The sequence below is a fragment of the Somniosus microcephalus genome, unplaced genomic scaffold (assembly GCF_052327205.1).
Source record: "Somniosus microcephalus isolate GS21.2 unplaced genomic scaffold, FLI_Smic_1.0 unresolved_chr1, whole genome shotgun sequence".
In the NCBI taxonomy this organism is placed as follows: Eukaryota; Metazoa; Chordata; class Chondrichthyes; order Squaliformes; family Somniosidae; genus Somniosus; species Somniosus microcephalus.
The window spans coordinates 31,260,200-31,279,660 of NW_028225179.1; the positions used below are offsets into that span (position 1 = coordinate 31,260,200).

At 48.7% G+C, this 19,461-nt stretch overlaps 1 protein-coding gene across 1 annotated transcript in view; it reads left to right on the top strand.

The window, feature by feature from the left end:
• Positions 1 to 19,461, top strand: part of LOC147094562 (NACHT, LRR and PYD domains-containing protein 3-like) — a 37,653-nt gene that overhangs the window by 12,334 nt on the left and 5,858 nt on the right. The window contains exon 3 of the mRNA XM_085974393.1: positions 14,236 to 15,970. Within this exon, the coding sequence (XP_085830519.1) occupies positions 14,236 to 15,970 (1,735 nt within the window). The remainder of the gene's footprint in view (positions 1 to 14,235; positions 15,971 to 19,461) is intronic.

Genomic DNA, 19,461 nt, shown 5'->3' on the forward strand with positions numbered 1-19,461 from the left:
TGTCCCCAATCACACTGCCCCTTAGTGTCCTCCCTGGTAACTGGTCTCCCACTCTACTACCCTTCAGTGAAAAATATTACCCTGATTTCACACAGAAACACAACCAATTGTCTCTTGTCCTCAATCACACTGCCCCTTAGTGTCCTCCCTGGTAACTGGTCTCCCACTCTACTACCCTTCAGTGAGAAATATTACCCTGATTTCACACAGAAACACAACCAATTGTCTCTTGTCCCCAATCACACTGCCCCTTAGTGTCCTCCCTGGTAACTGGTCTCCCACTCTACTACCCTTCAGTGAAAAATATTACCCTGATTTCACACAGAAACACAACCAATTGTCTCTTGTCCCCAATCACACTGCCCCTTAGTGTCCTCCCTGGTAACTGGTCTCCCACTCTACTACCCTTCAGTGAAAAATATTACCCTGATTTCACACAGAAACACAACCAATTGTCTCTTGTCCCCAATCACACTGCCCCTTAGTGTCCTCCCTGGTAACTGGTCTCCCACTCTACTACCCTTCAGTGAAAAATATTACCCTGATTTCACACAGAAACACAACCAATTGTCTCTTGTCCCCAATCACACTGCCCCTTAGTGTCCTCCCTGGTAACTGGTCTCCCACTCTACTACCCTTAAGTGAGAAATTTTACCCTGATTTCACACAGAAACACAACCAATTGTCTCTTGTCCCCAATCACACTGCCCCTTAGTGTCCTCCCTGGTAACTGGTCTCCCACTCTACTACCCTTCAGTGAGAAATATTACCCTGATTTCACACACAAACACAACCAATTGTCTCTTGTCCCCAATCACACTGCCTCTTAGTGTCCTCCCTGGTAACTGGTCTCCCACTCTACTACCCTTCAGTGAAAAATATTACCCTGATTTCACACAGAAACACAACCAATTGTCTCTTGTCCCCAATCACACTGCCCCTTAGTGTCCTCCCTGGTAACTGGTCTCCCACTCTACTACCCTTCAGTGAGAAATATTACCCTGATTTCACACAGAAACACAACCAATTGTCTCTTGTCCCCAATCACACTGCCCCTTAGTGTCCTCCCTGGTAACTGGTCTCCCACTCTACTACCCTTCAGTGAAAAATATTACCCTGATTTCACACAGAAACACAACCAATTGTCTCTTGTCCTCAATCACACTGCCCCTTAGTGTCCTCCCTGGTAACTGGTCTCCCACTCTACTACCCTTCAGTGAAAAATATTACCCTGATTTCACACAGAAACACAACCAATTGTCTCTTGTCCCCAATCACACTGCCCCTTAGTGTCCTCCCTGGTAACTGGTCTCCCACTCTACTACCCTTCAGTGAAAAATATTACCCTGATTTCACACAGAAACACAACCAATTGTCTCTTGTCCCCAATCACACTGCCCCTTAGTGTCCTCCCTGGTAACTGGTCTCCCACTCTACTACCCTTCAGTGAGAAATATTACCCTGATTTCACACAGAAACACAACCAATTGTCTCTTGTCCCCAATCACACTGCCCCTTAGTGTCCTCCCTGGTAACTGGTCTCCCACTCTACTACACTTCAGTGAAAAATATTACCCTGATTTCACACAGAAACACAACCAATTGTCTCTTGTCCCCAATCACACTGCCCCTTAGTGTCCTCCCTGGTAACTGGTCTCCCACTCTACTACCCTTCAGTGAAAAATATTACCCTGATTTCACACAGAAACACAACCAATTGTCTCTTGTCCCCAATCACACTGCCCCTTTGTGTCCTCCCTGGTAACTGGTCTCCCACTCTACTACCCTTCAGTGAAAAATATTACCCTGATTTCACACAGAAACACAACCAATTGTCTCTTGTCCCCAATCACACTGCCTCTTAGTGTCCTCCCTGGTAACTGGTCTCCCACTCTACTACCCTTCAGTGAGAAATATTACCCTGATTTCACACAGAAACACAACCAATTGTCTCTTGTCCCCAATCACACTGCCCCTTAGTGTCCTCCCTGGTAACTGGTCTCCCACTCTACTACCCTTCAGTGAAAAATATTACCCTGATTTCACACAGAAACACAACCAATTGTCTCTTGTCCCCAATCACACTGCCCCTTAGTGTCCTCCCTGGTAACTGGTCTCCCACTCTACTACCCTTCAGTGAGAAATATTACCCTGATTTCACACAGAAACACAACCAATTGTCTCTTGTCCCCAATCACACTGCCCCTTAGTGTCCTCCCTGGTAACTGGTCTCCCACTCTACTACCCTTCAGTGAAAAATATTACCCTGATTTCACACAGAAACACAACCAATTGTCTCTTGTCCCCAATCACACTGCCCCTTAGTGTCCTCCCTGGTAACTGGTCTCCCACTCTACTACCATTCAGTGAGAAATATTACCCTGATTTCACACAGAAACACAACCAATTGTCTCTTGTCCCCAATCACACTGCCCCTTAGTGTCCTCCCTGGTAACTGGTCTCCCACTCTACTACCCTTCAGTGAGAAATATTACCCTGATTTCACACAGAAACACAACCAATTGTCTCTTGTCCCCAATCACACTGCCCCTTAGTGTCCTCCCTGGTAACTGGTCTCCCACTCTACTACCCTTCAGTGAAAAATATTACCCTGATTTCACACAGAAACACAACCAATTGTCTCTTGTCCCCAATCACACTGCCCCTTAGTGTCCTCCCTGGTAACTGGTCTCCCACTCTACTACCCTTCAGTGAGAAATATTACCCTGATTTCACACAGAAACACAACCAATTGTCTCTTGTCCCCAATCACACTGCCCCTTAGTGTCCTCCCTGGTAACTGGTCTCCCACTCTACTACCCTTCAGTGAGAAATATTACCCTGATTTCACACAGAAACACAACCAATTGTCTCTTGTCCCCAATCACACTGCCCCTTCGTGTCCTCCCTGGTAACTGGTCTCCCACTCTACTACCCTTCAGTGAGAAATATTACCCTGATTTCACACAGAAACACAACCAATTGTCTCTTGTCCCCAATCACACTGCCCCTTAGTGCCCTCCCTGGTAACTGGTCTCCCACTCTACTACCCTTCAGTGAAAAATATTACCCTGATTTCACACAGAAATACAACCAATTGTCTCTTGTCCCCAATCACACTGCCCCTTAGTGTCCTCCCTGGTAACTGGTCTCCCACTCTACTACCCTTCAGTGAAAAATATTACCCTGATTTCACACAGAAACACAACCAATTGTCTCTTGTCCCCAATCACACTGCCCCTTAGTGTCCTCCCTGGTAACTGGTCTCCCACTCTACTACCCTTCAGTGAAAAATATTACCCTGATTTCACACAGAAACACAACCAATTGTCTCTTGTCCCCAATCACACTGCCCCTTAGTGTCCTCCCTGGTAACTGGTCTCCCACTCTACTACCCTTCAGTGAGAAATATTACCCTGATTTCACACAGAAATACAACCAATTGTCTCTTGTCCCCAATCACACTGCCCCTTAGTGTCCTCCCTGGTAACTGGTCTCCCACTCTACTACCCTTCAGTGAAAAATATTACCCTGATTTCACACAGAAACACAACCAATTGTCTCTTGTCCCCAATCACACTGCCCCTTAGTGTCCTCCCTGGTAACTGGTCTCCCACTCTACTACCCTTCAGTGAGAAATATTACCCTGATTTCACACAGAAACACAACCAATTGTCTCTTGTCCCCAATCACACTGCCCCTTAGTGTCCTCCCTGGTAACTGGTCTCCCACTCTACTACCCTTCAGTGAAAAATATTACCCTGATTTCACACAGAAATACAACCAATTGTCTCTTCTCCCCAATCACACTGCCCCTTAGTGTCCTCCCTGGTAACTGGTCTCCCACTCTACTACCCTTCAGTGAGAAATATTACCCTGATTTCACACAGAAACACAACCAATTGTCTCTTGTCCCCAATCACACTGCCCCTTAGTGTCCTCCCTGGTAACTGGTCTCCCACTCTACTACCCTTCAGTGAGAAATATTACCCTGATTTCACACAGAAACACAACCAATTGTCTCTTGTCCCCAATCACACTGCCCCTTAGTGTCCTCCCTGGTAACTGGTCTCCCACTCTACTACCCTTCAGTGAGAAATATTACCCTGATTTCACACAGAAACACAACCAATTGTCTCTTGTCCCCAATCACACTGCCCCTTAGTGTCCTCCCTGGTAACTGGTCTCCCACTCTACTACCCTTCAGTGAGAAATATTACCCTGATTTCACACAGAAACACAACCAATTGTCTCTTGTCCCCAATCACACTGCCCCTTAGTGTCCTCCCTGGTAACTGGTCTCCCACTCTACTACCCTTCAGTGAGAAATATTACCCTGATTTCACACAGAAACACAACCAATTGTCTCTTGTCCCCAATCACACTGCCCCTTAGTGTCCTCCCTGGTAACTGGTCTCCCACTCTACTACCCTTCAGTGAAAAATATTACCCTGATTTCACACAGAAACACAACCAATTGTCTCTTGTCCCCAATCACACTGCCCCTTAGTGTCCTCCCTGGTAACTGGTCTCCCACTCTACTACCCTTCAGTGAGAAATATTACCCTGATTTCACACAGAAACACAACCAATTGTCTCTTGTCCCCAATCACACTGCCCCTTCGTGTCCTCCCTGGTAACTGGTCTCCCACTCTACTACCCTTCAGTGAAAAATATTACCCTGATTTCACACAGAAACACAACCAATTGTCTCTTGTCCCCAATCACACTGCCCCTTGGTGTCCTCCCTGGTAACTGGTCTCCCACTCTACTACCCTTCAGTGAGAAATATTACCCTGATTTCACACAGAAACACAACCAATTGTCTCTTGTCCCCAATCACACTGTCCCTTAGTGTCCTCCCTGGTAACTGGTCTCCCACTCTACTACCCTTCAGTGAGAAATATTACCCTGATTTCACACAGAAACACAACCAATTGTCTCTTGTCCCCAATCACACTGCCCCTTAGTGTCCTCCCTGGTAACTGGTCTCCCACTCTACTACCCTTCAGTGAAAAATATTACCCTGATTTCACACAGAAACACAACCAATTGTCTCTTGTCCCCAATCACACTGCCCCTTAGTGTCCTCCCTGGTAACTGGTCTCCCACTCTACTACCCTTCAGTGAGAAATATTACCCTGATTTCACACAGAAACACAACCAATTGTCTCTTGTCCCCAATCACACTGCCCCTTAGTGTCCTCCCTGGTAACTGGTCTCCCACTCTACTACCCTTCAGTGAAAAATATTACCCTGATTTCACACAGAAACACAACCAATTGTCTCTTGTCCCCAATCACACTGCCCCTTAGTGTCCTCCCTGGTAACTGGTCTCCCACTCTACTACCCTTCAGTGAGAAATATTACCCTGATTTCACACAGAAACACAACCAATTGTCTCTTGTCCCCAATCACACTGCCCCTTAGTGTCCTCCCTGGTAACTGGTCTCCCACTCTACTACCCTTCAGTGAGAAATATTACCCTGATTTCACACAGAAACACAACCAATTGTCTCTTGTCCCCAATCACACTGCCCCTTAGTGTCCTCCCTGGTAACTGGTCTCCCACTCTGCTACCCTTCAGTGAAAAATATTACCCTGATTTCACACAGAAACACAACCAATTGTCTCTTGTCCCCAATCACACTGCCCCTTAGTGTCCTCCCTGGTAACTGGTCTCCCACTCTACTACCCTTCAGTGAAAAATATTACCCTGATTTCACACAGAAACACAACCAATTGTCTCTTGTCCCCAATCACACTGCCCCTTAGTGTCCTCCCTGGTAACTGGTCTCCCACTCTACTACCCTTCAGTGAAAAATATTACCCTGATTTCACACAGAAACACAACCAATTGTCTCTTGTCCCCAATCACACTGCCCCTTAGTGTCCTCCCTGGTAACTGGTCTCCCACTCTACTACCCTTCAGTGAGAAATATTACCCTGATTTCACACAGAAACACAACCAATTGTCTCTTGTCCCCAATCACACTGCCCCTTAGTGTCCTCCCTGGTAACTGGTCTCTCACTCTACTACCCTTCAGTGAGAAATATTACCCTGATTTCACACAGAAACACAACCAATTGTCTCTTGTCCCCAATCACACTGCCCCTTAGTGTCCTCCCTGGTAACTGGTCTCCCACTCTACTACCCTTCAGTGAGAAATATTACCCTGATTTCACACAGAAACACAACCAATTGTCTCTTGTCCCCAATCACACTGCCCCTTAGTGTCCTCCCTGGTAACTGGTCTCCCACTCTACTACCCTTCAGTGAAAAATATTACCCTGATTTCACACAGAAACACAACCAATTGTCTCTTGTCCCCAATCACACTGCCCCTTAGTGTCCTCCCTGGTAACTGGTCTCCCACTCTACTACCCTTCAGTGAAAAATATTACCCTGATTTCACACAGAAACACAACCAATTGTCTCTTGTCCCCAATCACACTGCCCCTTAGTGTCCTCCCTGGTAACTGGTCTCCCACTCTACTACCCTTCAGTGAGAAATATTACCCTGATTTCACACAGAAACACAACCAATTGTCTCTTGTCCCCAATCACACTGCCCCTTAGTGTCCTCCCTGGTAACTGGTCTCCCACTCCACTACCCTTCAGTGAAAAATATTACCCTGATTTCACACAGAAACACAACCAATTGTCTCTTGTCCCCAATCACACTGCCCCTTAGTGTCCTCCCTGGTAACTGGTCTCCCACTCTACTACCCTTCAGTGAGAAATATTACCCTGATTTCACACAGAAACACAACCAATTGTCTCTTGTCCCCAATCACACTGCCCCTTAGTGTCCTCCCTGGTAACTGGTCTCCCACTCTACTACCCTTCAGTGAGAAATATTACCCTGATTTCACACAGAAACACAACCAATTGTCTCTTGTCCCCAATCACACTGCCCCTTAGTGTCCTCCCTGGTAACTGGTCTCCCACTCTACTACCCTTCAGTGAAAAATATTACCCTGATTTCACACAGAAACACAACCAATTGTCTCTTGTCCCCAATCACACTGCCCCTTAGTGTCCTCCCTGGTAACTGGTCTCCCACTCTATTACCCTTCAGTGAGAAATATTACCCTGATTTCACACAGAAACACAACCAATTGTCTCTTGTCCCCAATCACACTGCCCCTTAGTGTCCTCCCTGGTAACTGGTCTCCCACTCTACTACCCTTCAGTGAGAAATATTACCCTGATTTCACACAGAAACACAACCAATTGTCTCTTGTCCCCAATCACACTGCCCCTTAGTGTCCTCCCTGGTAACTGGTCTCCCACTCTACTACCCTTCAGTGAAAAATATTACCCTGATTTCACACAGAAACACAACCAATTGTCTCTTGTCCCCAATCACACTGCCCCTTAGTGTCCTCCCTGGTAACTGGTCTCCCACTCTACTACCCTTCAGTGAAAAATATTACCCTGATTTCACACAGAAACACAACCAATTGTCTCTTGTCCCCAATCACACTGCCCCTTAGTGTCCTCCCTGGTAACTGGTCTCCCACTCTACTACCCTTCAGTGAAAAATATTACCCTGATTTCACACAGAAACACAACCAATTGTCTCTTGTCCACAATCACACTGCCCCTTAGTGTCCTCCCTGGTAACTGGTCTCCCACTCTACTACCCTTCAGTGAGAAATATTACCCTGATTTCACACACAGAAACACAACCAATTGTCTCTTGTCCCCAATCACACTGCCCCTTAGTGTCCTCCCTGGTAACTGGTCTCCCACTCTACTACCCTTCAGTGAAAAATATTACCCTGATTTCACACAGAAACACAACCAATTGTCTCTTGTCCCCAATCACACTGCCCCTTAGTGTCCTCCCTGGTAACTGGTCTCTCGCTCTATTGCCCTTCAGTGAAAAATATTACCCTGATTTCACACAGAAACACAACCAATTGTCTCCTGTCCCCAGATAACCTGCCCACGGTCTGATACAGTAACAGTGCAAATTCTGTCCATTCACAGTCTGTCCCTCTCCCAGTGTACACACTAACCCAGATAACCTGCCCACGGTCTGATACAGTTGATATGCCTATCAATTAGTCCAATAAAAGGCGACGAGTTAAGAACGTAACTGAAGGTTTTTATTGACTAAATAACAGAGCCCACCCTCGTGGGTGATCCGATCCAACAGGGAGGAATTCTAGCCAGTCAGCTACCTTTATACCTGGGCAGGTAATGGGCGGAGTCGGAGGTGGTCAGCCCAGGTATAACAGTGTGACAAGAGGCGACCTCGTGTAGTGATGTAACAGTGAGAACAGTGAGAACAATATACAGTGATAACTATAACAGTGGTTTACCACATTCACCCCTTGTTTAGATTAGAGTCCGGCGGGGTGAAGTGTATTACCAGCTCTGGTATGTCAGTCTGTCCGGAGGCCTCGTTAGCCTCTCCGATCGTCGCAGCGGCGGTGTTACATTATCCGGTGTTAAAGCTGGTGTCTGCGTAGTCGGCAAAGGCTCGTGGGGTCCGGCATGCCGTCTACCTGGGCTGGACTCGGGGGGTTGGGAGGTGGGGGTGAGGGTGCGAGGTCTCGTAAGGAGACAGTGTCCTCCCGCCCGTCTGGGTAAGCCACATAGGCGTACTGGGGGTTGGCGTGCAGGAGGTTCACCTTCTCGACCAGGGGGTCCGTTTTATGGGCCCTCACGTGCTTTCACAGCAAGACGGGCCCCGGAGAGGTCAGCCAGGTTGGTAGGGTGGTTCCCGTAGTCGACTTCCTGGGGAAGACAAACATTCGGGCATGGGGGGTGGTGTTAATGGCAGTGCAAAGTAGTGACCGGATGGAGTGCAGCGCAATCGGGAGGACCTCTTGCCAGCGGGAGGTTGGGAGGCCCTTAGACTTTAAGGCTAAGAGGGTGGCCTTCCATACCGTCGCGTTCTCTCTTTCCACCTGACCGTTACCTCTGGGGTTGTAGCTGGTGGTCCTGCTTGCTGCAATACCCCTCTCCAATAGGAACTGACGGAGTTCCTCGCTCATGAAGGAGGCGCCCCGGTCACTATGTATATAGTTCGGGAACCCGAACAAGGCGAAGAGTTTGTTCAGGCATTTAATGACCGTGTTACTGGTCATGTCTGGGCAGGGGAAGGCAAAGGGGAAACGGGAGTACTCATCAACGATGTTGAGGAAGTACACATTACGGTCGGATGACGGTAGGGGCCCCTTGAAGTCGATGCTCAGGCGCTCGAAGGGGCGGGTGGCCTTGATCAGGCTTGCTCTGTCCGGCCTATAGAAGTGCGGTTTGCACTCAGCACAGATCTGGCAGTTCCTGGTCATGGTCCTGACCTCCTCGATGGAGTATGGCAGGTTGCGGGCCTTCATGAAATGGTAGAGTCTGGTGACTCCGGGGTGGCAGAGGTCATTGTGGAGGGTCTGAAGTCTATCACTTTGCGCGCTGGCGCATGTAATGCGTGAGAGAGCATCAGGGGGGTCGTTCAGTTTACCGGGCAAGATCTCATAATCGTAGGTGGAAAGCTCGATTCTCCACCTCAAGATTTTGTCGTTCTTGATCTTGCCCCTCAGCTTGTTATTAAACATGAAGGCAACCGAGCGTTGGTCGGTGAGGAGGGTAAATCGTTTGCCTGCCAAGTAGTGCCTCCAGCGCCGTACTGCCTCCACAATTGCCTGGGCTTCCTTCTCGACCGACGAGTGTCGGGTCTCGGGGCCCTGTAGGGTCCTTGAGAAGAAGGCTACCGGCCTACCCTCCTGGTTAAGGGTAGCGGCTAGGGCGAAGTCGGATGCATCGCTCTCCACTTGGAAGGGGATTGACTCATCCACTGCGTGCATTGTGGCCTTGGCTATGTCTCCCTTAATGAGGGAGAAGGCCGCGCACGCCTCTTCCGTGAGGGGGAAGGATGTGGTTTTCAGGAGGGGTCTGGCTTTGTCCGCATAATTGGGTACCCATTGGGCATAGTAGGCGAAAAGCCCCAGGGTTCTCCTAAGTGCTTTTGGACAGTGGGGGAGGGGTAGCTCCATGAGGGGGCGCATTCTTTCGGGGTCGGGGCCGATGACTCCGTTCTCTACTACACAGCCAAGGATGGCAAGGCGCGCTGTGTTAAACACGCATTTCTCCTTATTGTAGGTGAGGTTCAGCCGTTGGGCCGTACGGAGGAATTTCTCCAGATTCACGTCATGGTCCTGCCGGTTGCGGCCGCAGATGGTGACGTTATCGAGATAGGGGAAAGTGGCCTGTAGTCCGTTCTGGTCAACCATCCGGTCCATCTCCCGTTGGAAAACCGAGACCCCGTTGGTGACACCAAAGGGGACCCTAAGGAATTGGTAGAGGCGGCCATTCGCCTCGAAGGCGGTGTACTGGCTGTCCTCCGGGCTGATGGGGAGTTGGTGGTAGGCCGACTTGAGGTCGATGGTCGAGAATACGCGGTATTGTGCAATCTCATTGACCATGTCCGATATGCGGGGGAGGGGGTATGCGTCCAGCTGGGTGTATCTGTTTATGGTCTGGCTGTAGTCGATAACCAGGCGATTTTTGTCGCCGGTCTTGACTACCACCACCTGGGCACGCCAGGGGCTGCTGCTCCCCTCAATAATGCCCTCTTTCAGGAGTCGCTGCACCTCAGAGCTAATGAAGGCTCTGTCCCCAGCGCTGTACCGCCTGCTCTTAGTAGCGACAGGTTTGCAGTCGGGGGTGAGGTTAGCGAACAGGGAAGGTGGCGGTACCTTGAGGGTGGATAGGCTGCAGGTGTTACGCGGTGGGCGGTTTAACTTTCGCTGGTTGTCGACTGTGAGTGGGGGGAGGGGTCCACCGTATGCTAGGGTTACACTTTGGAGGTGGGATTGGAAGTCCAGCCCTAGTATGACGGCAGCGCACAGCTGGGGGAGTACGAGGAGTTTAAAATTTTTATACTCTGTCCCTTTAACCGACAATGTCACGACACAGTAGCCGCTGATGTCTGTGGCGTGCGACCTCGATGCCATCGAGATGCGGCTGCGCGTTGGCAGGACGGGGAGGGAGTAGTGGCTCACCGTGTCTGGGTGGATGAAGCTCTCCGTGCTTCCGCTGTCGAACAGGCAGGTCGTGGCGTGGCCGTTGACTTTGATGTCCATCATTGAGCTGGCCAGGTGGTGCGGGCGGGCTTGATCCAGGGTCACGGAAGCTAGGGTGTAGATGAGCGCGTCGTTGTCATGACAAGATGGCGGCGAAGATGGCGGCCCCCGTAGTTCACATGAGGCTCTGTTTAAATCATTTGCCCCGCACAAAGATGGCCGCCCCTGCTGTTCCCATGAGGCTCTGCAGGCTTCGGCTGCCCCGCACAAAGATGGCCGCCCCTGGTTTTCCCATGAGGCTCTGCAGGCTTCGGCTGCCCCGCACAAAGATGGCCGCCCCTGGTTTTCCCATGAGGCTCTGCAGGCTTCGGCTGCCCCGCACAAAGATGGCCGCCCCCAGGGTTCGCATGAGGCACTGCTGGCTTCTGAGGATTTGCTTCTGCAGGCCTTGGAGAAGTGGCCTTTCTTGAGGCAGGTTTTGCAGGTCGAGTTTTTGGCTGGGCAGCGCGACCTCGGATGCTTCTCCTGGCCGCAAAAGAAGCAGCCAGCGGCCCGATCAGGGTTGCCTGATGTCGGGGCCGGTACCGGGGCTAGCGGGCCCGGTCGGATCCGTGATGCAGACGCTGAGGTAGGTCCCGGGGGCAGCGCTGTGAAGGGTGGTGGGGTGGGGGTCGGGCCCGAGTCCCAGGGTCGCGAATAGTACCTGGCAAACGCTTCCTGGTCTTGCTGGGTGGCCTCTAGGGTGAGGGCGAGGGCTTCGGCCTTGTCCAGGTCTAGGTCCTTAGCTTCAAGCAGTCTTTGCCGTGTGTAGTCGGAACGTAGGCCTCTCACCAAGGCGTCGCGGACATTGTCTTCCATGTTCGCAGTAGCCGTCACCGCTTTAAAGTCACAGTTCCTGCCGAGTTGTCTCAGCGCTCGTGAAAATTCAGCTATCGATTCTCCTGGCTGTTGCGGGCGAGATCTTAAGAGATGCCTAGTGTACATGTAGTTTACCGGGCTCCGGTACTGCTGTTTCAGTAGGTTGATAGCGTCGTCGTACGTAGTCATGTCCTGGATGAGTGTATATACTCTCGGGCTCGCTTGGGCTTTCAGGACTCTTAGTTTGGATCTCTGAGGGACGACGGCTTCCTCCAGGTACGATTCGAAGCAGTCCAGCCAGTGTTTGAAGTCGTTGGCTGAGTTTGGTGCCTGTGGGTTTAGATCCAGGTATGGTGGTTTCAAGGCTTGCAGCCAAGCCGGCTGGTGTGGCCCGTTGTCTGGAGGCTGCTGTTGCTGTGCTGCTGGGTGAGCTCCTTGCTGTTGCTGTTCATTATCAGACATCTTTAAAATTTAGTCAATAAAATTGATATGCCTATCAATTAGTCCAATAAAAGGCGACGAGTTAAGAACGTAACTGAAGGTTTTTATTGACTAAATAACAGAGCCCACCCTCGTGGGTGATCCGATCCAACAGGGAGGAATACTAGCCAGTCAGCTACCTTTATACCTGGGCAGGTAATGGGCGGAGTCGGAGGTGGTCAGCCCAGGTATAACAGTGCGACAAGAGGCGACCTCGTGTAGTGATGTAACAGTGAGAACAGTGAGAACAATATACAGTGATAACTATAACAGTGGTTTACCACAACAGTAACAGTGCAAGTTCTGTCCATTCACAGTCTGTCCCTCTCCCAGTGTACACACTAACCCCAGATAACCTGGCCACGGTCTGATACAGTAACAGTGCAAGTTCTGTCCATTCACAGTCTGTCCCTCTCCCACTGTACACACTAACCCAGATAACCTGGCCACGGTCTGATACAGTAACAGTGCAAGTTCTGTCCATTCACAGTCTGTCCCTCTCCCAGTGTACACACTAACCCAGATAACCTGCCCACGGTCTGATACAGTAACAGTGCAAGTTCTGTCCATTCACAGTCTGTCCCTCTCCCAGTGTACACACTAACCCCAGATAACATGCCCACGGTCTGATACAGTAACAGTGCAAGTTCTGTCCATTCACAGTCTGTCCCTCTCCCAGTGTACACACTAACCCAGATAACCTGCCCACGGTCTGATACAGTAACAGTGCAAGTTCTGTCCATTCACAGTCTGTCCCTCTCCCAGTGTACACACTAACCCCAGATAACATGCCCACGGTCTGATACAGTAACAGTGCAAGTTCTGTCCATTCACAGTCTGTCCCTCTCCCAGTGTACACACTAACCCAGATAACCTGCCCACGGTCTGATACAGTAACAGTGCAAGTTCTGTCCATTCACAGTCTGTCCCTCTCCCAGTGTACACACTAACCCAGATAACCTGCCCACGGTCTGATACAGTAACAGTGCAAGTTCTGTCCATTCACAGTCTGTCCCTCTCCCAGTGTACACACTAACCCAGATAACCCGCCCACGGTCTGATACAGTAACAGTACAAGTTCTGTCCATTCACAGTCTGTCCCTCTCCCAGTGTACACACTAACCCAGATAACCTGCCCACGGTCTGATACAGTAACAGTGCAAGTTCTGTCCATTCACAGTCTGCCCCTCTCCCAGTGTACACACTAACCCAGATAACCTGCCCGCGGTCTGATACATTAACAGTGCAAGTTCTGTCCATTCACAGTCTGTCCCTCTCCCAGTGTACACACTAACACAGATAACCTGCCCACGGTCTGATACATTAACAGTGCAAGTTCTGTCCATTCACAGTCTGCCCCTCTCCCAGTGTACACACTAACCCAGATAACCTGCCCACGGTCTGATACACTAACGGCGGGTCTTCTGCACATTGTCCCTCTCGGTGAGCAATCAATCCCGTTTTCCATTGCTTCAGAAGGGAATCACCACTGACGGTTTCAGAGTTTGATCCAGTAGAACTTCTACTGTCGTATAAACAGGATCATGTGTGGATTTGTAATGTGATTTCTAAAGCACAGCGCAGGCCGGAGAGTATTAACCATCAGAGGGAAAATATCACCTTCATTGAAACCTCCATGTTCAGTGAATATTAGAATCAAGTGAGGATTTGAAACTTTTCTCGCCCATTGTTCACTTTCAAGCGAGGTTTCCATTAACTGAGATTTAATTTCTACACGCACGTCTATTGAAGCTGTGAATTAAACCGTGCAATATTTTACTGAACATTCAATGTTATTGAGAAGTTGTTTTTGTCAATACAACTAACATTGAAACCACTTTCTCTCTGTTCTAATTGAAGATGTTCAGCAGAAACACAAGGAAACACTCCGGGTACAAACTGAAACACTGAGAGTGAACACGATCCTAATAAAGGAGAAGGTTAAGATTTTCCAGCTGGTTGATCGATACGCTGAACTAACAATCATTTCTACTGTTCGAGATCGGACACTTGTAGAACATGAACTGCTGGCAAGAGGCCGAGACCATGAAGAGTGGAGAAAACAACATCTCCGGGGAGTGCTGGAAAAAATCCGAACTGATCAATTGTTCCACAGCAGTTTTTCCCAGAGAGAATCCAAATCTGGGAGTTCAGGAGCAGTGAGCGGAGTCCCGGGGATTGGAAAAACAACAATGGTACAAAAGATTGTTCATGACTGGGCCACTGGGAAAATATACCCAAACTTTCAATTTGTTTTCAGCTTTAAATTCCGGGATTTGAACGCTATTAATTGTAGAATAAACCTGAGGAATCTGATACTGGATCAGTATCCTTACTTTGGGAATATTCTTAGGGAGCTCTGGAAGAACCCAGAGAGATTGTTGTTTATATTCGATGGTTTGGATGAATTCAAGGACAGGATCGATTTTGCTGACAATCGGAGACATACTGAACCTCAGCACAGGTGCACAGATCCTGAAGACTGGTGTGAAGTGTCTGACATTGTGTACAGTTTAATACAGCACAAGCTGCTCCCAGGATGTTCAGTGCTAGTGACCAGCCGCCCCACTGCATTACATTTATTGGAAAAGGCTGAGATCAGTGTCTGGGCTGAAATCCTGGGATTTGTTGGTGAAGAACGGAAGGAATATTTCAACAAGTTTTTTGAAGATCAGACGGTGGCAGCAGCTGTTTTCAAACACGTGGAGGAGAACGAGATCCTGTACACCATGAGCTACAACCCTTCCTACTGCTGGATCCTTGGTCTGTCACTGGGCCCCTTCTTTACACAAAGAGACAGGAATCGGCAAGTTCCCAAGACCATCACCCAACTATATTCCTACTATATTTACAACATTCTGAAAAACCATGGCCGAGAGATTGCAAGCCCCCGTGATGTGTTACTGAAGCTTGGTGGGATGGCCTTCACAGGAGTCTCCGAGAAGAAGATTGTGTTTGGAAATGGAGATTTGATCAAGTACAATCTGCAACATTCCCAGTTCCTGTCTGGGTTCATGGTGGAACTTCTGGAGAGAGATGAATCTGCCCAGAGCGTGGTGTACACATTCCCGCACCTCACCATCCAAGAGTTTGTAGCCGCACTCGCACAATTCCTGACTCCAGATCCTGGGGACATCCTGAAACTCCTCCGAGAAGCCCACAGCAAGGAAGATGGGCGATTTGAGATATTTCTCCGTTTTGTTGCTGGCCTCTCCTCCCCACAGGCAGCTCGGCCCCTGGAGGAGTTTCTGGATCCATTTCTTCATCACACCACCTGCCGAGTGATTGACTGGGTGAAGGAGAAGGTTGAAGGACAGATTGGAAACACAGGGAGTGAAACTGGTAAAAGGAACCTCCTGAACACATTCCACTACCTGTTTGAGTCTCAGAATAAAGCACTGGCTCGGACCACAGTGGGATCTGTGGAAACACTTAGATTTACTGGATTGACATTGACCCCGATTGACTGTGCGGTCCTGTCTCACGTCATTGGACTCTGTGATTCAATAAAAGACCTCAATCTAGGAGGCTGCTCCATTCAGTGTGAAGGACTCCAGCGGCTGGGACCCATACTGCACAAATGCCGGGTGTTGAGGTAACTGTTTATTTGTCTCTAACTGTTGGGTGAATTGTAGAACAGTCACGGATTGTGTTGTTGCTCCATTCAGTGTGAAGGACTCCAGCGGCTGGGACCCATACTGCACAAATGCCGGGTGTTGAGGTAACTGTTTATTTGTCTCTAACTGTTGGGTGAATTGTAGAACAGTCACGGATTGTGTTGTTGCTCCGTAATGTAGGGAAACAAACAGTTCAGTTAAACCAGGGAGAAGTGGATTCAACACAAATATGACCAATAATAATATGATCGGTCAGTAATTCCCTAAGGACTGGAGAATCTAAAATGGATCCTTGTGAACAAGTAGGGATTTTACAGTCTTTATCGGATCAGCAGATACAGGTCACTGAGAGTCTGATAATTTAATTACAATAAATCATATTTAATAAGGCTGGACAGGTAAACATATAAAATAGAATCTGGCAGTAAAGATAAAATTAATTTAAAATATTTTCCACATCCACCATTTCAACTAGAAACAGGAGAGAAACCCGAGTTTAAATCACTAACAGTTCGATATTTACTCCAATACCGTGCAGGGTGTGTCCTGTCGAGGGGGTAGTTTCCTGGATTGGGAATATTGGGGAATCGGGAATTCTTTCAGCTGTAAATGTTTACAATTATTCACAGTGCTGAACATTGAGTAAAGATTGATATTCAGGATCTTAAACCTGCCGGTGAAAAGGTTCCAATCTAACCGGAGTACAGACACACACCGGCCAGCGGTGGGGCCTCGCACACAGCGGGCGGCTCCTGGGTAAACCGGGGGCAGTGGACCCGAGAATTCCCCATAATCCACCCCCTGTGTGTGAGGCCCCGCTCGGGGAGGGAACTTCCGAAAATTCCCCAAAAACTGTCGGGCCAGTTACACCTGAAATAAATGTAGAGCCAGTTTAATAATGGGAATAAAGTGAGAGACTCCCCTCCCCTATAAACTAGGAGCACAGGGACATTTAAAACTTGTAACGGGACAGAATAAACTCTCTTGCTGCTATTGACAAACATTCACTATAAGCCCTCTGACTCCCACAGCTACCTGGAATACACTTCCTCCCACCTCACTTCCTGTAAGGACGCTGGCCCATTCTCCCAGTTTTTCTGATGATGCCACGTTCCATCCAGTGCTTCCGACATGTCTTCCTTTTCCCTCAACCGAGGATTCCCCTCTACCGTGGTTGACGCGGCTCTTGACCGTGTCTGTTCTGTTTCCCACACTTCTGCTCTCACCCCTGCCCCTCCCTCCCAGAACCACGATAGGTTCCCCTTGTCTTCACCTTTCACCCCACCAGCCTCCACATTTAATCTCTCCTGTCTTCCACCCTATCACAGACCTTCCCTTTTGTTCTGTCCTCCGCTCCCCCCACCTTTCCCGGCCCCGACACTTGCTTAAACATCTGTTACATCTGTAACTTGTTCCAGTTCTGACGAGGGGTCCTTGTCCTGAAACATTAACTCTGTTTCTCTCTCTCTAGATGCTGCCTGACCTGCTGGGTATTTCCAGCATTTCCTGTTTTTATTTCAGAATAAATTCTCCTTGTTATATAAAATCCTGGGGGGCGGATTTTACAGCAGCAGTGAGCGTTTCACAATATAACTCACCCAGAGTTATTGTACAGATTAATATAATGCACAGAGTAGAAAGCACAGGGAATCACCGCTTTATCATTTAATTCTGAAAAAATCGACCGATTCCCATAAAATCCGGGATTTAAGGAGCAGCAGAAATGGGACAAGTTTCTCCAAACATGACGAGGCCGGTCACTGAGCTCCAGGAGGGTAATTCTGATCATCAGGGAATGAGACCGGACTGAGGGACATTTAAAGGCTCCACACAGACAGCACTTTATTTAATAAATACATTAACGGACAGTCCCTGAATATATGGGCAGTTGGACAGAGTGAGATACATTCCCAGTGAGGGGGGAATTTCGCAGGGGTCAGCGGGCGCGATCAGTGGCGGGTCGGGTGGGAAAATGGATTTTTCCCCAGTGGTTCGGGACCTCGCTGTCAACCCGCCACCACGTGCCTTTCCCAAATGTCGGGTCTGTCAGAGCAGAGCAGACCCCACACGTAGCGGCGGGGGAGGCAATTCAGGTCATTATAACCTTGTTAACAGAGGATTACAGTAACAACTATTTTCAGCTCGCCTTCAGAGTTTACATAGAAACATAGAAGATAGGAGCAGGAGTAGGCCAATCGGCCCCTCGAGCCTGCTCCGCCATTCAATGCGATCATGGCTGATCATCCAAATTCAGTACCCTGTCCCTGCTTTCTCCCCATATCCCTTGATCCCTTTAGCCTTAAGAAATATATCCAACTCCTCCTTGAATATATTTAATGAATTGGCCTCTGCTGCCTTCTGTGGTAGAGAATTCCACAGGTTCACCACTCTCTGGGTGAAGAAATTCCTCCTCATTTCTGTCCTAGAAGGCCTACCCCTTATCCTTTAGACTGTGACCCCTGGTTCTGGACTCCCCGACCATCGGGAACATCCTTCCTGCATCTAGTCTGTCTAGTCCGGTTAGAATTTTATAAGTTTCAATGAGATCCCCTCTCATTCTTCTAAACTCCAGCGAGTACAAGCCCAATCGACCCAATCTCTCTTCATACGTCATTTCTGCCATCCCAGGTATCAGCCTGGTGAATCTTCACTGAACTCCTTCCATGGCAGGAATATCCTTCCTCAGATGAGGTGACCAAAACTGCACACAATACTCAAGATGTGGTCTCACCAAGGCCCTGTACAACTGCAGCAAGACCTCCTTGTTCCTGTACTCAAACCCTCTCGCTACGAAGGCCAACATACCATTTGCCGCCTTAACCACCTGCTGCACCTGCATGCTTACCTTCAGCGACTGGTGCACAAGGACACCCAGGTCTCATTGCACTTCCCCTTCTCCCAATCTATTGCCATTCAGATAATAATCTGCCTTCCTGTTTTTGACACCAAAGTGGATAACCTCACATTTATCCACGTTGTATTGCATCTGCCATGCTTCTGCCCAATCACCCAACCTGTCCAAATCATTCTGTAGTTTCTCGGCATCCTCCTCACAACACACACGCCCACCCAGCTTTGTGTCATCTGCAAATTTGGAGATATTACATCTAGTTCCCTTGTCTAGATCATTAATATATATTGTGAATAGCTGGGGTCCAAGGACCAATCCCTGCGGTACCCCACTAGTCACTGCCTGCCTCTCAGAAAAAGACCCGTTTATTCCAACTCTTTGCTTTCTATCTGCCAACCAGTTCTCTATCCAAGTCAACACCTTGCCCCCAATCCCATGTGCCTTAACTTTACACACTAATCTCTTATGTGGGACCTTATCGAAAGCCTTCTGAAAGTCCAAATACACCACATCCACTGGTTCTCCCTTATCTATTTTACTAGTTACATCCTCAAAAAATTCCAGTAGATTATTCAAGCACGATTTACCTTTTGTAAATCCATGTTGACTTTGTCCGAT